A 20,347-nucleotide genomic window follows, 5' to 3' on the forward strand; every position below is an offset into this window, starting at 1 on the left:
ACAACTCATTTTTATGTGAAACCACATACTCAGTAAAATTGTGGTAATTAAACACTGCGTTTTGATCCTTTTGAAGACGGACAATGATTTCCACTATGTGCATGTGATACAAAATAAAAAGACAATAACATCGTATGTGGGTGGTAGAAAATCGGCACTGAATAACTTTTATGTATGTATATGAAATGTTCTGCATATATTTTTACACAAAAGTGATAGCGAAATTGTCGTTACAGGATAAATGTAATGTCGCTGCATTCATCACGAACCGCCACGGGTCGGCACCGATCGGCACACGTCATCTGTGAAAACAAGCGCATCTGCGAAACGGAACAAACGTCAACCAATGAAATAACAGCTCTGAACGGGGGCAGAGCTAACTGACAGTCAACTCATCAAATCAACTTTAGCGCTCCTGAAAATGTTTAACCAATCATCGAACAAATACCAAAAATAGCGCCTCCTCGTTTAGCACCCTAAAGGACGAAAGTGCGAGATTCTCCTGTTTAGCTTGCTAATATACCTATTTCTTACTGTCTGTTTGTGTGGAAACGTACAGGATTATTTTTTGCTTGACGTGAGTACCATAGATGGTGTCAAAGATGCGTAAAAACTTACGCGATCCAAGCAGGGAACCGCCGAGAGAGGAATTATCGCTGCTCATCTGACTGAGGCCAAACTCGCTGATTTTGTTTTGTCAAATAAGGAAACAAAACAAGATAGCTAGCTAGGTAACTAGCTGGCGAGACATTTCACCTCGAAAATACACTAACCAGGGACCTCAAAACATCTTAAGTGGTTTTACATTTGGAATCGTAAGTATACATGAAGAAGGTTGAGTTAGTGTGGGGCAATCGTTGTGTTCGCTAGCTTGCTAGCGTTAGCCTTGCATGGCCTATTAGCTAACATTAAACGGTCGCTAGCTTGCTAGTAGTAACGCACGGACGTTGTGTAGTCATGATTGTTATTGATTCTCGCATGATTTTGTTTAACGTTTGTTTTAATAGCAACTAACAAATTATAGTATTATTTATACACCTTATTGCATTGGCTTAATTCGTTTGACCCTATGTAGAAACAATGATATTACTACACATTTCTGGTTAGATTGTCAACGTTGTCTAAACGGTAGGTAAATGTTTTCTAGTACGTTGCGTGGGCTGGAAAATATAATTATTAATTGTATTTACTGTAATTCAATTTAGCCATTCTAAACTAGTAAATGGAATGGTAGTTAACGTTAGCCAGCAGTTTTCGCCTTACCAAATACCGTTAGATAGCGATCTGTAACGTTTGGTTTGTGGTCAGTTGTTCGAAAGAAACCGACCACACACACTACAATCAGAAATGTCTTTAACTTGGTTGGTGTAGCATCACATTTATGAGGACAGATGGCATTTACCAAGCAAGTTAACTAAACCCCACGTTTTTGGTCTACATTGGCTAATGTTGGCATGTAATTAACGTTAGCCATTAACTTTAGTTGCATTAACTTTCCCAGCTAGTGGGACAGGTGGGGTTAGTTGTGTTTGGCGGTCTGTGCAATCTGGTTGGTGACTGATCCTTATGGGATGAGGTCAAAGTCACCTGTTTACACTGCCTGTGTGACATCAGCCAGACTCTGATCCCACTGTTTATAGGGAGATAACACACACATGCATACATTGGAGTGACTCTAAAAGATAGGTTTTATAATGTGAACAATGACATCTACATGGGCCAATCTCTATCACTACTGTAAGCCATGGAATATATATGAAAAATACAGTTAGGGAAATGGAGTAAGAGGGCAAGTACATTGTCACGTTCAGTCAGCACGAACCTGTGAAGGTTATAGAACAACCATTTTTATTGTAATGGAAAGGTGACTATAGCATCGGCACAGACGCTTAGTTTTCTCCTTGCGTCCTGGGGAGCTACATGGTGTCCAGGTTTTAGTTACAGCCTGACACTAACAGATATGAAAGATAACAGACTCATCATTGTCTGTTATATCTGGTGCCGGACGGCTGGATCTGCATCAACTGGATACGTTTCCACCCATTCTACCTGATGGAAGGATATACGCAATTATATGGTTTTGCATCAATCCAATGTCACCCTAAATTATTACCAGAATGCAAAAAAAAATTTTGTATGCATTAATAATGCAAGTACTAATAATGTTCCAAAGACTGTTAAGCTGATAATACAAACCATTAAAATACAAACAATCCAGCTAATGGTTATACAAGTAAATTTAGACATACAAACATATGAAACAGCAAGTAAATCACAGTTATGCAAAAATGCAACTTAAAATAAACAAATGCATTTTCCTTTTCAGAAAATTAGTACGCTCTTACCTTTACCATCACATGAAATGGTTAGAATCAGGTGCACCGAAATGGGTGTGAGTGATTAAAAATCTTTATAGAGGGTCTTGATGGTCCAGGCTTATGTAAAGATTAGGAACTTACTCTGGTTTGGACTTTTGGTCTTATGGGTGTGTGGTTACACATGATGCCAAGATCAAAAGACTTATCCGAGGCCCTCAGAAGAAAGATGATTGACAAATTTGAGGTACATTGTTAAATTGTCCAACGGTTCATCTACAAATTGAGAAAATTCCAGACCCCTAGCAATCGACCTAAGAATGGTTGTCCCACTTAATTTAATGCAAGAGCTCAATGAAATATGCATATAAATGTCTGCTGAGAATGCCAGGATAACATCAAGGGATCAATGTCGAAATGCACGAGTCAACTTTAAGAAGGAGACTACAAAAACTTGGCCTACGTGGGAAGTCAGGAAGGAAGAAGCCTCTGATCTAAAAGATATTTAAAGGCAATAATATAAAGGCATGACTGACGTTTACCAGACAACACCTGGGTGAAGACCAAAATACCTGGAAAAATGTGCTCTGGACAGATGAGTCAAACATGGAGTTGTTTAGCTGCAATGTCAGGCGCCATATTTGACGAAAGCAAAACACTGTCTTTGAACAGATGTATCTCACCAACTGTTAAGCATAAAGGTGATGGCATTATGGTGTGGGGCTGCTTTGCTGCTCCAGGGCCTGGCCAACTTGCCATTAATGAGTCAACCATGAATTCCTTTTTGTACTAGAGAATGCAAGTTTGTCTGAACCCAACATGGATCTTGCAACATGACATTGATCCAAAACACACAAGCAGAGCTACAACTGTATGGCTGAAATAGAAGAAATTAAGAGTTAAGGAACGGCAGAATCAAAATGTCAACACAATAAAGCCACTCTGGATAAGTGTAGTAGGTCGTGCATGCAAGAAAGCCCTCAAACATGACACGGTTCAATCAGGTTCTGTAAAGAAGAATGGCCAAAAACTCCTCCAACCCGATGTCTGATAGACAATTAAGGGAAATGGCTACATAAGCTATAGAAAATCAAACCAAACAACTCACTAGATCCTGCTTTTTCCTGAGTCTAACGACCAGGCGTAGCTATTCTCAGGCTTACTAATTGTCATAGTAAAAACATTTTACAGTAACTGAAATAATTCTACCATCATATTGATTGAGTTGACTGCAGTTTCAGATTCGTTTCTATGTCGCATGAACAGGATGGCAGATGTAGTTGCTTGTACAGTGAGAGTCTTATGCCATGGCTTAGGTAATTTACATAAAGTGACCACAAATGATAATGTATAAAACTTCAAAGAAATGGTTCCCCTGAATGGAGCAGTGGTGAAGTTGCTGCTTGTTAATGCAAAACCAGGCTTTGAATCCTGATCACAGATTAGCATCGTCTGGTTTGGGGGAGTTAGTAATTAAATATGACAGGTATTTTCTTCAATTATTAGAATGCTTTATTTTGCGATGATTTTCTTTTCATCAAGGACGTGTACAGCTTGGGCCATAGCTATAGGTGGATTACATGTGCTAAGTGGGGTTGCACTAGACCCAAGTTAGAGAGGTTAATGTGAAATGTCCACAATTAGTGCACCTGGAGAACAGCAGTGATGTTATCAGGATGAGATGCTTGGTCTTGCAGTCTGGCTGGGCTTGTGGCCAAAGCTGTCAGGTCATGGCAAGATGAGCGTTGCTGCAAGGGTTTGTGTGTGCATATTCAAAGAGATGGGTGTGTCTAGGTGTTGGCCTGAATGACTCAAACTTCTCTCTGGATGCGTTGACCGTACCATACAAATGGCATAGTATAATAGCTTAGCTTCAGTGAGCTTCAGAAGTATTTGGACAGTGACATTTTATTTTTGTTTTTGCCAAAAGAAAAATTTGTGCCTCAGCATTCCAGCACTTGAAACTATACAATTTTATGTGAGTTTGTTTTCGTTCATATATAATTGAACCATTTAGAACCAAATTGCCTCAAATTCTTCTCATAGTCCTAAATTATGTGGTAAAATTGTAGAGCAAAGTCTTATGGACTGATGAGAAAAGTTAGCAATACCCACTCCAGCAAGTAGGTATTAGCCACAATATAAGACTATAAAACATGACTGTACCATGTTTACATATTGCATTTTATATTGATTGTACACTCATCTGGCACTGTATATTCTTTCTGGATTAGTGTTACATCGTCTGCCAAATTAAAAACTGATCTTCAGTAACTGTTGACAGTACATTTTTGTGCTGTATTGAAAAGGGGTGCAGCAGTAAAAATTCAGGTAAAAAAGCATTTTGGCTGCTCAGGTTCAACCAAATGCCTATGTGAGCCTAAACACACTGCCATAGCTACTATTGAGTTTACTATTTGGGCCAATTAGGGGTTGATCTGGATGGATATTTAAATCTTGGAAAACATCTCAAAGGTTTTTAAAACCTTGTTGCCAAATATCGTTAAGCTATCTGGGAAATATTAGCAAACGTTGTAGCCAAGTGTTCTCATTTCAGGTAGGAAGGAATGAATGAGGGGATTTACATGACGTAGCTTCGGTTATTTGTCAGTGAAGTGGCCTAAAGATTTTTCATGTAACTTCTCTCATGGGACTGAATGCCAATCACGTCATGATGCTCTGCGCACTTTCTCCAATTGCGTAACTCCAGCATGCAGACTGTACACCACAGTGGACCCGCTAATGCTAAAACTGAGAGATGACGTTAGGTTAATGCTATGGTAATATCTGATTTTCATCATATAATGTTGCATACAGAATTCTCATAACCAAAGGGACTGGGGCTTGGACTGGCTTTTCAGTGCCAGGGATCAGCCCAGTTTAATTCTTGGCAATAGGCAACTGAGTGAACTTTGTGCACGCTAGACGGCAATGTTTTTCTGATCCAGCCAAAATTGAGCATCAACATTTTTGTCATCATTGACTCAAGTAAATGCCAATAAAAAAGCTATAGCAAACAAAAATACATTACTCACGCTCTCATTAGTTATTTTGTGATTGATTTAGTTGATGTTGGCTAGCAAGTGACAGGAACGTTAGCCGGTCTGCTTAGCAAGCACTTGATAGAATGGAGCATAGCAAACATGCAAGAAGAACAAATTGGGCTATGAATACTTAACGAAAAGAACTGACAACCGGATTTTCTTGGGGCTGTATGTTTTAATGGAATAATTTATTCCATCCAGATCAACCCCTAATTGGCCCAATATAAAAAAATATTTTATTTCAGAATGTTTCAGTATGATTTTCCTCAGTAAATTAAAAAAAATAGAGTAAGAAATAAGGCAAGCGTATTATTGCTGTTTCGTGAATAGTCACAGTTGAATGGGTTGACAGACCCTCTAAGTTGAGCAACACCATTTGCCTGTGACCTTCTAAATTAGCACTCTCTTGTGCCTTATTGCTCAAATAGAGAGTTAAATATAATTGAGGGATGAGTTCAGGTACCTGGAATTATCCTCAGTAATTTTTCACTTCTCAAATAAAGCTTCTGACTGCATTGAACACAAGACCTAGCTCCGTCTTTTATATTGTGTGAAAGCGCCAGATTTGTTTGTGGAAAAGCCCACTCCAACCTGTTGTTTATTTGCTTAATTCAATTTAATAACACATGGCAGTTTTTTCAGTTAGGTACTTGTCCACCTCAAAACATTGCAGTCCATTGTCCAGTTGCTTTGCGCTCAAGTTTTTTTTATATGGTAGAGCTCCTTAGCATGGGATTACTGCCAGTACCCTATTGTGATATTAGTTGATAGTAGAACACAAGACACTTATCTTTTACCATATCACCCATTCCTAGGTCCCTGCTTTCCATTCAGACTCTTTGTCTCCACTCCCAGATACACAGAAACCATTGCAACTATTTTAAACATGGTCTTTAGCAGGATGCTCTTCAATTCAGTAATTACATTGTGGGCACTGTGGCTAAATGTAACACAGGTCAATTGTAGGGTGACTTGGGATAACACGCCGTCCTACATTTTGTTTTTTAATAAGATGGCGAAAAATGAGACGGTCTGTATATTGGGACATTATAATAGTTGTGGGAACAATGTGTTGTGTGACCATAGAGCAGATCTCAGTGCTCATTAGTCATGTAATCACTGACCTCCACTTCCCTTTACAGAGCCGTTGGTTTTTGGTAGCCTGTTTATCTGTGTGTGATCCGAGTGCTGGTTTCGTTCTGCATGTTTTTAGAGGGGGGGTGACATCAGTTTCGATGGTTTAGTGGTCGAGCGTGTGTGGTTACATGTCTCAATAACCGTAAAAAAATGTTTTGTATGTGTGTGGCAGTCCATCTTTAATGATTGAGAATAAAGGGCTTGTTAAGAAAGTAGCTCGACCTAGGTGTGTTTCTTTTCAGGCTGGGCAGTGTCACTAGCTTCTCCCCTGTAATGTACATACAGCGCTCCCATTTTGTTGAATGAAGCGCTAGACTGCATGTTTGGTTGCTTGGCAACAGTAGTGTGTGTTTTATTTTTAGAGAGAAGTGCTACTGTTTCCTGACATGACTGTAGACACTATGATATAAGGAGAAAAGGGCAACTTAAAAGTAGAGGTGAGTTACTTAAGCTTAACTCATTGAGACACCATAGTCTGGTTTGGAGTCTAACTTCCGTCAGGTATTCCTTGCCCAAATGCACACATCTGCACGGTTCCCTACCAACACAGATCTGTGACAAGTCATCTGATCACTTTTTAATGTGTTGACATCTTAAGCTGTGCTCAGAATGAAATGATGGAAAAGGGATGCGCTAGAGGGACTGAAAGGGGGCTTGCTGAGATATCAATGGTATATTCCAACACTGAGAGGCAATCCACAGTCTACGCAAACTAGTCCGACAGAGATATTTCACTTGTCTCGCGTCACAAAATGAGTATATTGTTTGTGTGTGGCTGCGTGTGAGACTTTTGCTTCCTCGACTAACAATTTGAATGTCGGCAGACTCAGTGCAGACTCTGTGTGCTTCAGAACACACGTCCCTCCTTGACAACATTCCAACTATAGGAAAGGCATCGATTGGTAGCACCATCGGTGACATTTGAAGCTAGCTGTGGCGTGAGCTTATGGTATGTTCTTAACTCTGTTACTCATCCCTTCTAAACTCACTACACAGTGAGATACCGCGGACGTTGAGCTGAGCCCAACTTCTGATCCGGGTAGCATGGCAACCGCTGCACACCCTGGAAATTTGGACTGTTCCTTGTGAAGCTATAGTGACAGTTATTGCTTGGTTCCTGATCTATAGGCTAGACATGGAGTAGCAATGTTTGAATTGATTACATGGATTTATCCAGAGTGACTTGTGGTAGGAAGCCCCCAATGGAATTGAATCTACAACCCTGGAACCAAGGACTTTCAAACAGAATTATAACCGTTTTAATTCAATGACTGTGCAAACGAAACACCAAACCACATTGTTACCTAATTTCAATTCAAGTAGGTCTGTTGTGTAATAGTAGATCCTGTTGCCAAATAGCATGTACTTTATTTTTCTCTGTGACAATAACATGATGTTTTGTTTTTAATGTTTATGGTATTAATACATTCTAGCAACATCAAAACCAGTATATTGCCAGGTTTTATATTTTGTGGATTGTTTCACTAGCAAGCTAAAAAGGCTGTCCATCTTGCTATGAGAACTTGACGCCATCTGGTTTTCACAACACATCTGAAACAAAATGTCTTTGACCCCCTCCCATGAACAGGAGTTGGACAGGTAAGGGTATCCTATTTCCACTCCACCCCCTTACACATGTACTGTAGATGGATCTATTCCTGTTAACTCTGGATTTGCTCTAATCCTGAAACACAAACCAGGCCACACTTATCAGACTGTGTTTGTAGGACGCCATGGCTTACCCGGCCCTACTGTCACAGATGCGCTCACCCACTCTCTCATTCCTTTGAGACCAGCTGGCTAGTTGTTCCTTGTGCCTACCAATCTTTTTTTTTTTTTTGGGCACGTGTGTGTATGTGCGCGCGCTCTGGACTGTGGTTGACCATAGTGACGGCTAGTGGGGTTGTCTAGCCACAGCCCAGGTTGGTTCCCCTGTCATTACACTTGGGCCCAGTGAAGAATCTGTAGTATCTTGTCAAGTTACTATTATTAACGTGCATTAGTCTCCCAGACGGTGTTTACTAAGTTTTAATACCAATCCAAGGCCTTTAAATCTGTATTGGGCTGCAATCTTTTAGCAGCTACTTAATTACCTGGATCTGCAATGCATAACAAGTGCGTCATCTTAAGTTGGCAATGGGGGAGGGGATGTACAATGTGTGTCTTGAGAGGAAGGGAGCCGGGAACAGAAGAGCTCAACCTAGTTGAATCATGCTGGCCCGGAAACGTATTGCTTGTCTTTTATCGTTCCTAATTACATAGCAGCTGTTTTGATCAAACAGCGGGAATGGATTAAGCCTGCTTGTTAATTGGGGTAATTGAAAATGCATGTATTTTCACTGCGTGGTTTATTCTCTTAACTCCTGTTAGTTAATCTGTTCATTTTTAGATCAGGCAGCAGGCTCAATCAACCCATGACCTCATTGAGTTAATTTTCCGTAATACTTCTGTGGTACATTGTCTGGTGATGGATTTTCCCTTTATCCATCTTTTGGTCTACACTTGGGCTACATGAAGTGGGACAAACTGTCCTAGATAGATTTGCAGGGATCTGGAATTTTCTTTAATTGTGGATGATCTTTTGCTTTTGCGTTAACAGGTTTTAATGCCAGTCATTTGATGTGAAGGTAAAAATAAAACCTTTCAGGGGGTACTTGGTCATAGCACTGCAGGCACCCATATTCAGGGCTCAGAATGATGCAATTTAAATAGGCCGGAAAGATCGATAAGGTCTAAAACAACCTCGTAATACTGCTGCGTGAGAGTAGCGTTTTCACTGCCCTTTCCTCATGGGCATGGTTAAAGTGTGTGCACTTCCCAATCAGATTCTGTTATCTTACTGCAATATCACTGTGTTGATAGTAACTCTGAACTCATTCTTTCTAATGTGTCTTTTTCTTCCCCGTGCCCCCCCCCCCCGCCCACAGTGTTTCGGTATGGGGGCCTTCTTGGACAAACCTAAGACAGAGAAGCACACAGCCCACGGCGAGGGCAACGGGCTACACTACGGCCTGAGCTCCATGCAAGGCTGGCGGGTGGAGATGGAGGATGCCCACACCGCAATGGTGGGCCTGCCCCACGGCCTCACTGACTGGTCCTTCTTTGCCGTGTACGATGGGCACGCTGGCTCCCGGGTTGCCAATTACTGCTCCGCCCACCTGTTGGAGCACATACTATCAGGGGGGGCGGAGTTCAGCCCGGGGTCCGGCTCAGTGGAGGGCGTGAAGGATGGGATCCGCGCCGGGTTTCTCAAGATCGACGAGTACATGCGCAGCTTTTCCGACCTGCGGCAAGGGCTTGACCGCAGCGGTTCCACAGCAGTGGGTGTGCTGCTAAGCCCCTCCCACCTCTACTTCATAAACTGCGGCGACTCCCGCGCCGTGCTGAGTCGAGACGGAAGAGTTGGATTCTCTACACAGGTACATATTTGCCCTTATGCTAAAACCATAGGAATTACTTTACATCAAATCCTGCTTCTTGAGGATGGAGCCAAAAGGAGTTAAATGTTTCTCTGCTGCAATTGTTCAGAATGGCACTTTTAGAAAACCTGTAGTTAAGAAAAAGCTGTCACTCCGTAACTTACTGGCATTGCGTTGCTTTGGATATTTGCTTGCTAGGTAGTTTGCTTGTTAGCAAGAAGCAAGCTATACCTGTCTCCAATCCTAAGGGCTGCCAGCAACTGTTCAAGCACTTTTTTGTTTACTAAATATTCATTCTTCAAGCTTGCTTGTAACAGAATTTCCACAAAACTATCAAAACCAGAGAGCGAAACAAAATTGTTTTCTTTTCATTTGACCTCCACAGTTTTTTCAACAGATGGTGTCTGGAGACTTAATGTGAATATGTTACAAAGCCATCTGACCTGAAACAATAGGTGATCCATTTGAGCTGAGCCAGTTGCAGAATCTCAAATCTTGAAGATGTATTGACTGTTTATTTGGGATGCAAGGTGATTTAATCTCATTCTAATGCTCCCTGTAGGACCACAAGCCATGTAACCCTAGAGAGAAGGAGCGCATCCAGAATGCAGGAGGATCAGTAATGATCCAGAGGGTCAACGGTTCCCTGGCTGTTTCCAGAGCCCTTGGAGACTATGACTACAAATGTGTGGATGGGAAGGGTCCCACAGAACAGCTGGTCAGCCCAGAACCAGAGGTGTGTGTCTCTCTTATTCCTTGTTGAAGTGTGTTCGCAGGGGTCCTGACTGCCACCAAAATGGCTGTGTTTTGCAACCTTTCCACTTGACTTTTTGATGTACATTACTGTATATTTGAAATGTTTTATTATATCCCTGTTTTCAAAAAAGTTGAGGACGCTGAGTAAAATGGTTTTATTTGCAAATAATTGAAACCTTATATTCAATAGAAAACTACAAAGACAACATCTGATGTTGAAACAGAGAAATTTTATTGTTTTTCTGAAAAAGATATGCCCACATTGAATTTGATGCCTGCAACAAGTTTTTAAAAATACACTTCCGAAAACCATTCTGTGAACAGAGTATGTTGCTGCATCAACAAATGCAAGTTAAAACTCTGCCATGCAAAGAAGAAACCATATATAAACAAGACCAAGTACAGCTGTCGCCTTCTCTGGGGCCGGGCTCATTTAAGATGGACTGAGGTGAAGTGTAAAATTGTCCTGTGGTCTGACAAATCAAAATGAGAAATTATTTTTGGGAATCATGGACGCAGCGTCCTTTGGAAAAAAAAAAGATGACAGGGACCATCCAGCTTCTTATCAGCACATGGTTCAAAAGCCAGCATCCATGATGGTATGGGGGTGCATTAATGCACATGGCATGGGTGACTTGCACATCTGTGAAGGCACCGTTAATGATGAAAAATAAATGCTTGTTTTAGCAAGACAATGCCAAACCACATTTTTCATGTATTCCGACAGCGTGGCTCCTTAATAAGAGTCTGGGTGCTAAACTGGCCTGCTTGCCCAGACCTGTCACCCATTGAAAACATTTGGTATTTGAAATGAAACAAAAACTATGACAAAAGAGACCCCGAACTGTTGAGCAGCTGAAATCCTATGTCAAGCAAGAATGGGAATATATTTCACTTTCAAAACTGCAGCAGTTGGTCTGCTCAGTTTCCAAACGCAATGTTGAGTATTGTTAAAAGAAGTGATGCAACACAGTGGTAAATGTTCCCCTGTCCCAACTTTTTTAAAACATGTTTCTGGCATCAAATTCAAAATGGGCATGCATTTTTCCAAAAACAATGACATTTCTCAGTTTGATATGTTGTTTTTACTATTTTAAATTAAATATAGGGATAAATTATTTGCACATCATTGCATTCTGTTATCTTACTGCAACATCACTGTGTTGATATTAGAAAGAACGAGTTCAGAGTTACTGTGTCTTTTTCTTCCCAACTTTTTTGAAAACGGGGTTGTTATTAAATCTAATGAACTATAATGTTAATGGAAATTATTCTTGGGTGTGACATTTATCAAATACAAAATCGGGCTAGGAACCCCTCATTTACGCGCTAATCATAAGGAAGGGGAAACCAGTCAATGTTGTTATGGGCAGCTTTTAAGTATGTAGCATTTATTACAATGTAAGATTATTATGGCTAAATTAACCAATAAACGTATTAAGTCTAGATATGATTGCATTCTATTTAAAACCAGAGGCATAGATCTTAATGCTACTAGCCTAAACAAAGATGTTAAAAAAAGAATTGAGCCACATAATTCATCTTTCACATCTCTTGGGTGAGACCAAATCTTGTAGAGATCATGCAGAAAGTGTGTGTAGCGGCACCAATGGAGAATGTTAAGCTGGAGTGGGTGGATGCTCTTCTGATGATGTGTGTGTGTGTGTGTGTGTTCCATCCCAAAGGTTTGTGTGTTGGAACGTGCCATGGGGGGGGATGAGTTTGTGGTGCTGGCATGCGATGGGATCTGGGATGTGATGTCCAACGAAGAGCTGTGTGAGTTTGTCAGGTCCCGACTACAGGTGTGTGACGACCTGGAGAGAGTATGCAACGCCGTGGTGGACACCTGCCTGCACAAGGTACAAACAAACACACAACACTGGCGCCATGTAAAGTATATCCACTCACCAGGCAAGCCAAGCAATAGTACATCTTACGGAGCAGGTGATTTGCGTTCATACAGTAAGGGCAGTTTTTGTGGAAGAAGATTGAATCTAGTCGTGGACTAAAAAAATCTAGCTGAATGTAGATCTTTTTCTTTTTTTGTCCAGGACTGGTTAAAACCGGTCCTTGCTCATTTAGCGGATGCTCTTATCCAGCCACTTACATTTTGTTCACACTGGCAGTTTGGGGAGATTCATGTGGTTTTTATCCCATATCCGATTCCAATCAGATTTGTTTCCTCACTTGAAGAATAATGCAGTCATTGGCACACAGTCCAAAACTTTGATCTAACAAAGTGAATATTTGTCAAATCCTTTTTGATTTATTGATAATATGCCCACAATGACATTACCAAACTTTTTATTTTGATATGTTTGGTTGCTCATGCTGCATAACATTTAGAAATGGTCCTTTTCCGGTTGAAAATAAGAGATTACTAATGATAACATAAAATTGGTGGGTGTTGTAAAAATAATTATTAGCTGTAATGTGTTGAATTGTTGACAATGACTTTAAGCTACATTGTGGTTGAATTTCATACAAGCATCATACATGTTTACCTAAAGTGTGAAGTACACATTCATTCATTTAAATGTCTGCAGATTTTGCTGGGGGGTGCCTGCTAACATGGTCAGGATCTTTTGTTTGATACCAGCCCAAAATACGGCACCTGGTGTCAGCTACAGGGAGTCTATGTAATGAACCAATACCTCAACACAGATTGTCTTAACAATGTGCCGTAAACACATTAGTCTTTGATGGGCTGTACACAGACCAGAAACATGCAGCCGATGAGTCATGAGCTCAATAACAACTTCTGCAGTCTGGAATTACTTGACACTTAATACAGCCACTTGTAAAACTGTTAGTTGCAAAGTTTGTGAAGTTAGTGTTTTGAGGGTTTGTAGAAGAGATGCTGTAATTAACCAGCCTGCATAAGCTAATTGTGATTATGTATTTTTTAAACAAACCATTAACTGCATTTTCTGTTGCTAAATAGCAAGCCGCCTACCTGTTTGGGGCTGTAGCTTTTCTGAGACTAAGTCATGTGGCTGTTAAGGTGTGCTACATTTTTTAGAAGTGTTTATTTAAACATTTTAAGGAGCTTGGAAATCTTATGACCAGAATGTACCTTCAGATCTGTACATTAGTGATTTAGCCAGCTTTGTGTTGATGGTACTGGTAATGAAGAGCATTGTTTTCCCTCGGCATAGCACTGATTTCCTGGCCTTATTTACGATGGAAGTTGTTTGTTAGACAGGACACCAGTTCATGTTGTAATTTTGTTATGAGGGCCTGTCCAGTGACAGCAGCAGTAAATTATGTGGCGAGGCAAGGCAGTGCAAGGGGGCTTAGTTCCGAAACAATATATGTATTTTACACCAAATGTCATTGTAACAATATTCTAGTAACCATAATTTGAGTGTTGTTATTCTTGATGGGTTTTTAGTTTTTTTTTGTTTTTCCCCTATCATGGTTTACCCAATTTCATTATTTCTTGGTTCTAATAGTTATTAACATGGTAGTAATGCAAAATGGTGCGCATACGGGATGTTCTTTGACTGGTTTGTACGCTTTATCATTTATTTTTGTCTGTTATGGTGAGTCTGTCACTCACACTATAGTTTGTCCACACAAACTCTCACACCCTGTTGTCTTCCTGTGTCTCCAGGGCAGTAGAGATAATATGAGTGTGGTGTTGGTGACTTTACCGGGAGCTCCCAAGGTGTCTGAGGAAGCCCTGAAGAAAGAGGAGGAACTGGACAAATACCTGGAGACACGCGTAGAGGGTGAGAACATGCACAGACACTCTGCGGACTACTGGCTAAGCGCAGCGAGTTGCCGCCCTACGCTTTCAGTGTGGTGTGTTGTTGTGACTGTCTGCCGGGTGTTGTTGTGCAGTGGCCAGTGTGCTAATCAGTGTAAAAAATCTATTTCCTCTCAAACCCTACATCCGTCCAAAGATTTGCTGGGCGGCTGTGGAGAAGAGGGAGTTCCTGACCTGGTGTCTGTTCTGAGGAACATCGCCTCAGAAAACATCCCCAACCTACCGCCTGGAGGAGGCCTCGCCAGCAAGTAAATACCACGCGCACACGTTATTTAGATCCACAAATTACATTAAAGCTGCATGGATTCACACATTTTAAACCTGACTGCTAGCTAGACACCAGGTGTGACACACCTGTATTTTAGGCCCTTGTAAGAGCAGGTCTGCTCTGTGTAGCGGTCAGATGGGCGGCTCACTTCCAGGATGAGCACCTCACCCTGGCCTCCACCCACAACAACCTCAGACTTTTTCGGCCCACCAGAAAAGCCCAACTGGGCTCCTCTGACACCAGAATGTTTGTGAATGTGTGGCGCTGGTCGGACCATGTGTATCACCTCGGTAGTTACCCGGACAACAAGGCTGGGAATGACTCTCCTATGAACGACAACCATTCACAACATGTGCAACAGACTCCACTTGATTTAACTCAGCGTGTAAGGTAGAGGAAGGATAATGGTTTAAAGGGATAACAGAGCACTGGATTTAGTTTTGTTGGTAGAACCTGGAACCTCATTTCAACATTGTAGGTGAGAATGTCCTCAGTAACAACATCACTCTGATACGTTGAATGAGCGGCGTAGTAGTCAGCACAGTCCAGGACAGTGGACCTTCAGTAACTGCAGATATCTGCTATGGAGGAGGGATTCCCTTGTTCTTGGATGAGGCGTTCGGTAATGTTGGACTGAAGTCTCCAGGACCACACGGGTCAGCCATAACCGCATCCTAGGCAGTGAACGGCTCACTCTGTCCGACAGTCTGTGTCCACCCGAGATCCACTCTAATCCGTTTGCACGGGTGATTTAGGTCTGACCAGACTGAAGCTCAGTGCATGTCTTGAATATTTAAGGCCAACGTCTTTGACCGATTCGTCGCTTGCCAGCTATGTTAATACCAACCAAGATGGTTGTATGTTTGTGACTGAGTGTGCTGATTGGATTATTCATTATTGTGAATCTGTACTGGTTTTGGTGACGGAGGTGCACTGGCAATCAAAAGTGAGTGCTAGCCAGGAGGGTGTTCGTAGCACTCCACAGAAAGGCTGTTTTCATGCCTGTCCTGAGAAAGATCAGTCCGCTGCTTCCCACAGGCTGAAGAAAGGGGCCCACAAGATATTGCCATTCTTGCCGTGTCTCATATATAGCTTTAGTGTGGACTACAGGATGCCCGTTTCTTTATGCCATAGTGGCAGCCTATGGGCGAGGGGCATTTGATGAACCCAGTAGACAGAGGGTAGCTTTGGTCATTTTGAAGTGTTCTGTGAATACGGTCACCATCAGGTCTGTGTGATTGTGTGAAATGCTGACCATTTACAAAATTACAATAAAATAATGACTTGCGAATAAAATAATAATATTCGAATTTCCCCAAATGTGCTTTTCTAAACCTAGATTTGTCCCCAGGCCTGGTAGGTTACTTCTACACATGCTCAAGCCACGCTAGTCTGAAATTAGCGGAGAAAGATGTTTTCACCTGACAGTCCAGACCTACAGTGAACACGTGCACGTGCCTGAACTCCCCCTCCGTGTCCCCTTTATTTTAGTGTGTAATAATCGTGTGTGTGTGTGTGTGTGTGTGTGTGTGTGTGTGTGTGTGTGTGTGTGTGTGTGTGTGTGTGTGTGTGTGTGTGTGTGTGTGTGTGTGTGTGTGTGTGTGTGTGTGTGTGTGTGTGTTTAGACGCAGTGTGATCGAGGCAGTCTACAGCAGGCTCAACCCACACAGAGAAGAGGAAGGGGTAAGTAACTCTCTGACCCCTGAACACCAAACTCCACAATGATGCCCGGTCACAACAGCACAAATCTCCGGGGCTGGGATGTGAGCGGGCTTTGAGGACCATCAAATACTAAAATTTGATCCAAACTGAACACAGGCTCCCTGGTGTTTCCAACCTTCTATTAAAACGTCTGGGACGTCGTATGAACGTGAACTGTTCATAGTCTGGTCTGTTTACTGTGTGCATTGAGTGTTTGGGGAATTGGAGGGCACTGGTGTCTCTCTTCCTCACAGGACATAGACACGGTCACTATGACCAGCTGGCCACATGATGGGGCTAGTATTGTGTGAGAGACTGTCTGAACTGTGTGTAAGTGTGTGTCTGATGCTGGTGTGTGTCTGACACTCGTGTGTGTGTGTGTCTGTGTGTGTGTCTGTGTGCACGCCTGTGTGTGTGTGTGTGTGTGGCATGGTGTTGCCCCGGCCAGGCCTGTTCTGGGGAAGGTGGAGAGGAGGAGAGTGAGGAGGGAGGAGGAGGCAGCAGCACGGCGACCAATCTCTTGGAGGCGCTGCGTCAGTTCCGCCTTCACCACCGGGGGCAGTATCGCTCTGTCCTGGAGGAAGCCCTGGCCGTCTATCGTCTGCCTGGGGAGCAGACCGCCGACACCGCGGACGACCTCCCCGACTCTCCTCCGCCCTCACCCCTCTCTCCCCCACCCTCTCCTGCCGTCATCGAGACACCAGACACCCCAGAGGCAGAGAAAAGTAAAGACGCCTTGCCCCAATCAGCACCTTCAAACATTGAACAACCAGAACCTCCAGAGGCAGACGGCAACCAATAGGGTCCTCCAGACGGCAACCAATAGGGTCCTCCAGCGGTAGACCAACCAGATCCCTCCTGATATACCCCTGATCTGTGTTGTGACTTCTCCCTATCCAGCTCATCCCCTCACAGACGCCATATTAGGACAAATACAAAGTTGGGTCATTTAAGGGATCACATGTGGATGTACACCTGACTGAGAGAGAAGACCTCTACTGGACTGTCCTTATTAAACCGTTCCTATAAACCTGTTGGCACAGGAACCACACAATCCCAACACGCTCTGTCCATTTGAAATAGACACCAGTATTAGCCGCCAATTGATGTGTGTTTGTGTGTGTGTGTGTGTGTGTGTGTGTGTGTGTTTTAAAGTGTGGCTCCATTTTCAGTACTGTAATGCCCTGTACTAGTTCAAAGTGTGTGTGTGTGTGTTAATCTCGATCTGTGTCCCATCATATTTCTAAAGAATGAGCTGTATTTCTCTCTGATTCATGTGGCACTTACTGTATGAGGGCACCAAGATAAGTGTGTGTGTGTGTGTGTGTGTGTGTGTGTGTGTGTGTGTGTGTTCTGTCCCCTACAATGATATGTGAACTAATAAAAGTGAATGAATATTAATGCTCAGATCAGTATGTCAGATCTGGTCTTTCTCTGTATGACTGACTGCTGTCTTCCTACTCTGGTGTACTTGATCCTATAAAAATTCCATTGTGGTTCCTAAATTTCCCTTCATGTCCTGAATAGTGCACAGTGAATACTACATGGCATTCTGGTATTTACAGCATACTCCGTTTATACTCTATTGTTGACAAAATCAACTATTACATAGTATGACAATTGGGACCCAGCCTGTCTTTCAGTAGGCCACCAACAGGGGAGTCCAAGATGGACCCAGATAAAGCCCTCTCATTATCACATCCTCATTCACCCTCACACACTGCTCAGTATAGGTGACCAGCATTTGAAGTAGTGTATTTACTATGGCTCCTTATATATTCCCCTTTCTCCTCTTTCTCAGTGTGATCTGGAGGACCACTGGTAGTTGTGGTAACAGCGACCCCGGTCTCCTCCTGTGATTGGTCTAGCCACCCAGAGGGGGGGTTACCTCCTCCTTGCACCCAGTGGACGACGTGTGTGCGTGTGTGTATGTGTGTCTGTGTCTGTGTGTGTGTGTGAGGACGAACACACACACACACACACCCCCTCTACCCATGCGCACTCTGCTTTTTCCCAGGACGGGTTTGTTTTTGGAGGTGTTGCGGTAGTTTTAAGAACTGATGAAGCGTCATGATGGTAGATGATTTTTACCATCCAGGTTTTCTGATGTATTTTTTTTTTTTTTTTTTATGTTGACATTGATCACCTGACTGCACACGGACATGAGGACACGGGGTGTGTTTTTGTGTATATGTGTGTAAGAGAGAGTTTAGAAGTTGGGGATCGGGACCCAGACTGGATCAATCTGGTCATTTTCTTGGACTGCGCTGCTTGATGACCCCAACCACAAGAACATGCCAACATACAGCAACACACCATGCCATGCACATAGCCCCGGTCTCTCTCTCTCTGTCACACCACACCCTGCACATACCCCCGGTCTCTCTCTCTCTGTCACACCACGCCCTGCACATAGCCCCGGTCTCTCTCTGTCTCACACCACACCCTGCACATACCCCCGGTCTCTCTCTCTCTGTCACACCACACCCTGCACATACCCCCGGTCTCTCTCTGTCACACCACGCCCTGCACATAGCCCCGGTCTCTCTCTGTCACACCACGCCCTGCACATAGCCCCGGTCTCTCTCTGTCACACCACGCCCTGCACATAGCCCCGGTCTCTCTCTGTCACACCACACCCTGCACATACCCCCGGTCTCTCTCTCTGTCACACCACGCCCTGCACATACCCCCGGTCTCTCTCTTTCTGTCACACCACGCCCTGCACATACCCCCGGTCTCTCTCTTTCTGTCACACCACGCCCTGCACATACCCCCGGTCTCTCTCTTTCTGTCACACCACGCCCTGCACATACCCCCGGTCTCTCTCTTTCTGTCACACCACGCCCTGCACATAGCCCCGGTCTCTCTCTGTCACACCACGCCCTGCACATAGCCCCGGTCTCTCTCTGTCACACCACGCCCTGCACATAGCCCCGGTCTCTCTCTCTCTGTCACACCACGCCCTGCACATAGCCCCGGTCTCTCTCTCTCTGTCACACCACGCCCTGCACATACCCCCGGTCTCTCTCTTTCTGTCACACCACGCCCTGCACATAGCCCCGGTCTCTCTCTCTCTGTCACACCACGCCCTGCACATAGCCCCGGTCTCTCTCTCTCTGTCACACCACGCCCTGCACATAGCCCCGGTCTCTCTCTCTCTCTCTGTCACACCACGCCCTGCACATAGCCCCGGTCTCTCTCTCTCTCTCTGTCACACCACGCCCTGCACATAGCCCCGGTCTCTCTCTCTCTCTCTGTCACACCACGCCCTGCACATAGCCCCGGTCTCTCTCTCTCTCTCTGTCACACCACGCCCTGCACATAGCCCCGGTCTCTCTCTCTCTCTCTGTCACACCACGCCCTGCACATAGCCCCGGTCTCTCTCTCTCTCTCTCTGTCACACCACGCCCTGCACATAGCCCCGGTCTCTCTCTCTCTCTCTCTGTCACACCACGCCCTGCACATAGCCCCGGTCTCTCTCTCTCTCTCTCTGTCACACCACGCCCTGCACATAGCCCCGGTCTCTCTCTCTCTCTCTGTCACACCACGCCCTGCACATAGCCCCGGTCTCTCTCTCTGTCACACCACACCCTGCACATAGCCCCGGTCTCTCTCTCTGTCACACCACGCCCTGCACACACACGGTACCCTGGTCTTTCTCTTACACAGTCATACACAAACACAGAGTGTTGGGGGTCCATGTGCTACTATTAAACAAATCCCATTTCCCCCACAAACCCCTCTGCTTCCCCCACAGCCACTGGACAGGTATTGATTCAAATGTGTCCTACCTGACTGCCTCTGATAGGCTCCTGCTGATGGACGGATATTTCTCATTTTTAATTTCTCTCTTTGCTGTCGGAGTAAGAAGCGGGGTGAAATGGCAAGAGTGAGAGGAGTGCTGAATCCCAAACCAGTCCCTTCTTGGCCCC

The 20,347-nt window shown here is 43.8% G+C and overlaps 1 protein-coding gene across 3 annotated transcripts; it reads left to right on the top strand.

Moving 5' to 3' along the window:
- Positions 1-430: 430 nt before the first annotated feature.
- Positions 431-18,838, top strand: ppm1bb (protein phosphatase, Mg2+/Mn2+ dependent, 1Bb). Of its 3 annotated transcripts, none has more exons than XM_010864377.5 (8): positions 431-815; positions 9,424-9,915; positions 10,478-10,651; positions 12,357-12,530; positions 14,288-14,405; positions 14,580-14,691; positions 16,337-16,394; positions 18,214-18,838. In XM_010864377.5, exons 2-8 carry the CDS (start codon positions 9,433-9,435, stop codon positions 18,235-18,237), a joined length of 1,143 nt encoding a protein of 380 aa, XP_010862679.1. In that variant the 5' UTR covers positions 431-815; positions 9,424-9,432; the 3' UTR covers positions 18,238-18,838. The 3 variants fall into 3 exon arrangements, with proteins under 3 accessions (XP_010862679.1, XP_010862668.2, XP_010862674.2); XM_010864366.5 differs by lacking the exon at positions 18,214-18,838 and adding an exon at positions 16,861-17,821; XM_010864372.5 differs by lacking the exons at positions 431-815; positions 18,214-18,838 and adding exons at positions 8,677-8,810; positions 16,861-17,821.
- Positions 18,839-20,347: the final 1,509 nt, after the last annotated feature.

This window comes from Esox lucius, chromosome 5 (genome assembly GCF_011004845.1).
Source record: "Esox lucius isolate fEsoLuc1 chromosome 5, fEsoLuc1.pri, whole genome shotgun sequence".
Classification (NCBI taxonomy): Eukaryota; Metazoa; Chordata; class Actinopteri; order Esociformes; family Esocidae; genus Esox; species Esox lucius.

Bases quoted from the DNA above. Each gene is read 5' to 3' on its own strand.
- ppm1bb (XM_010864366.5), top strand. From the start codon at position 9,433: ATGGGGGCCTTCTTGGACAAACCTAAGACAGAGAAGCACACAGCCCAC. The intron at 10,652-12,356 runs GTGTGTGTCTCT...TCCATCCCAAAG, and splicing joins TGGTCAGCCCAGAACCAGAG to GTTTGTGTGTTGGAACGTGC. The intron at 14,692-16,336 runs GTAAATACCACG...GTGTGTGTTTAG, and splicing joins GGAGGAGGCCTCGCCAGCAA to ACGCAGTGTGATCGAGGCAG.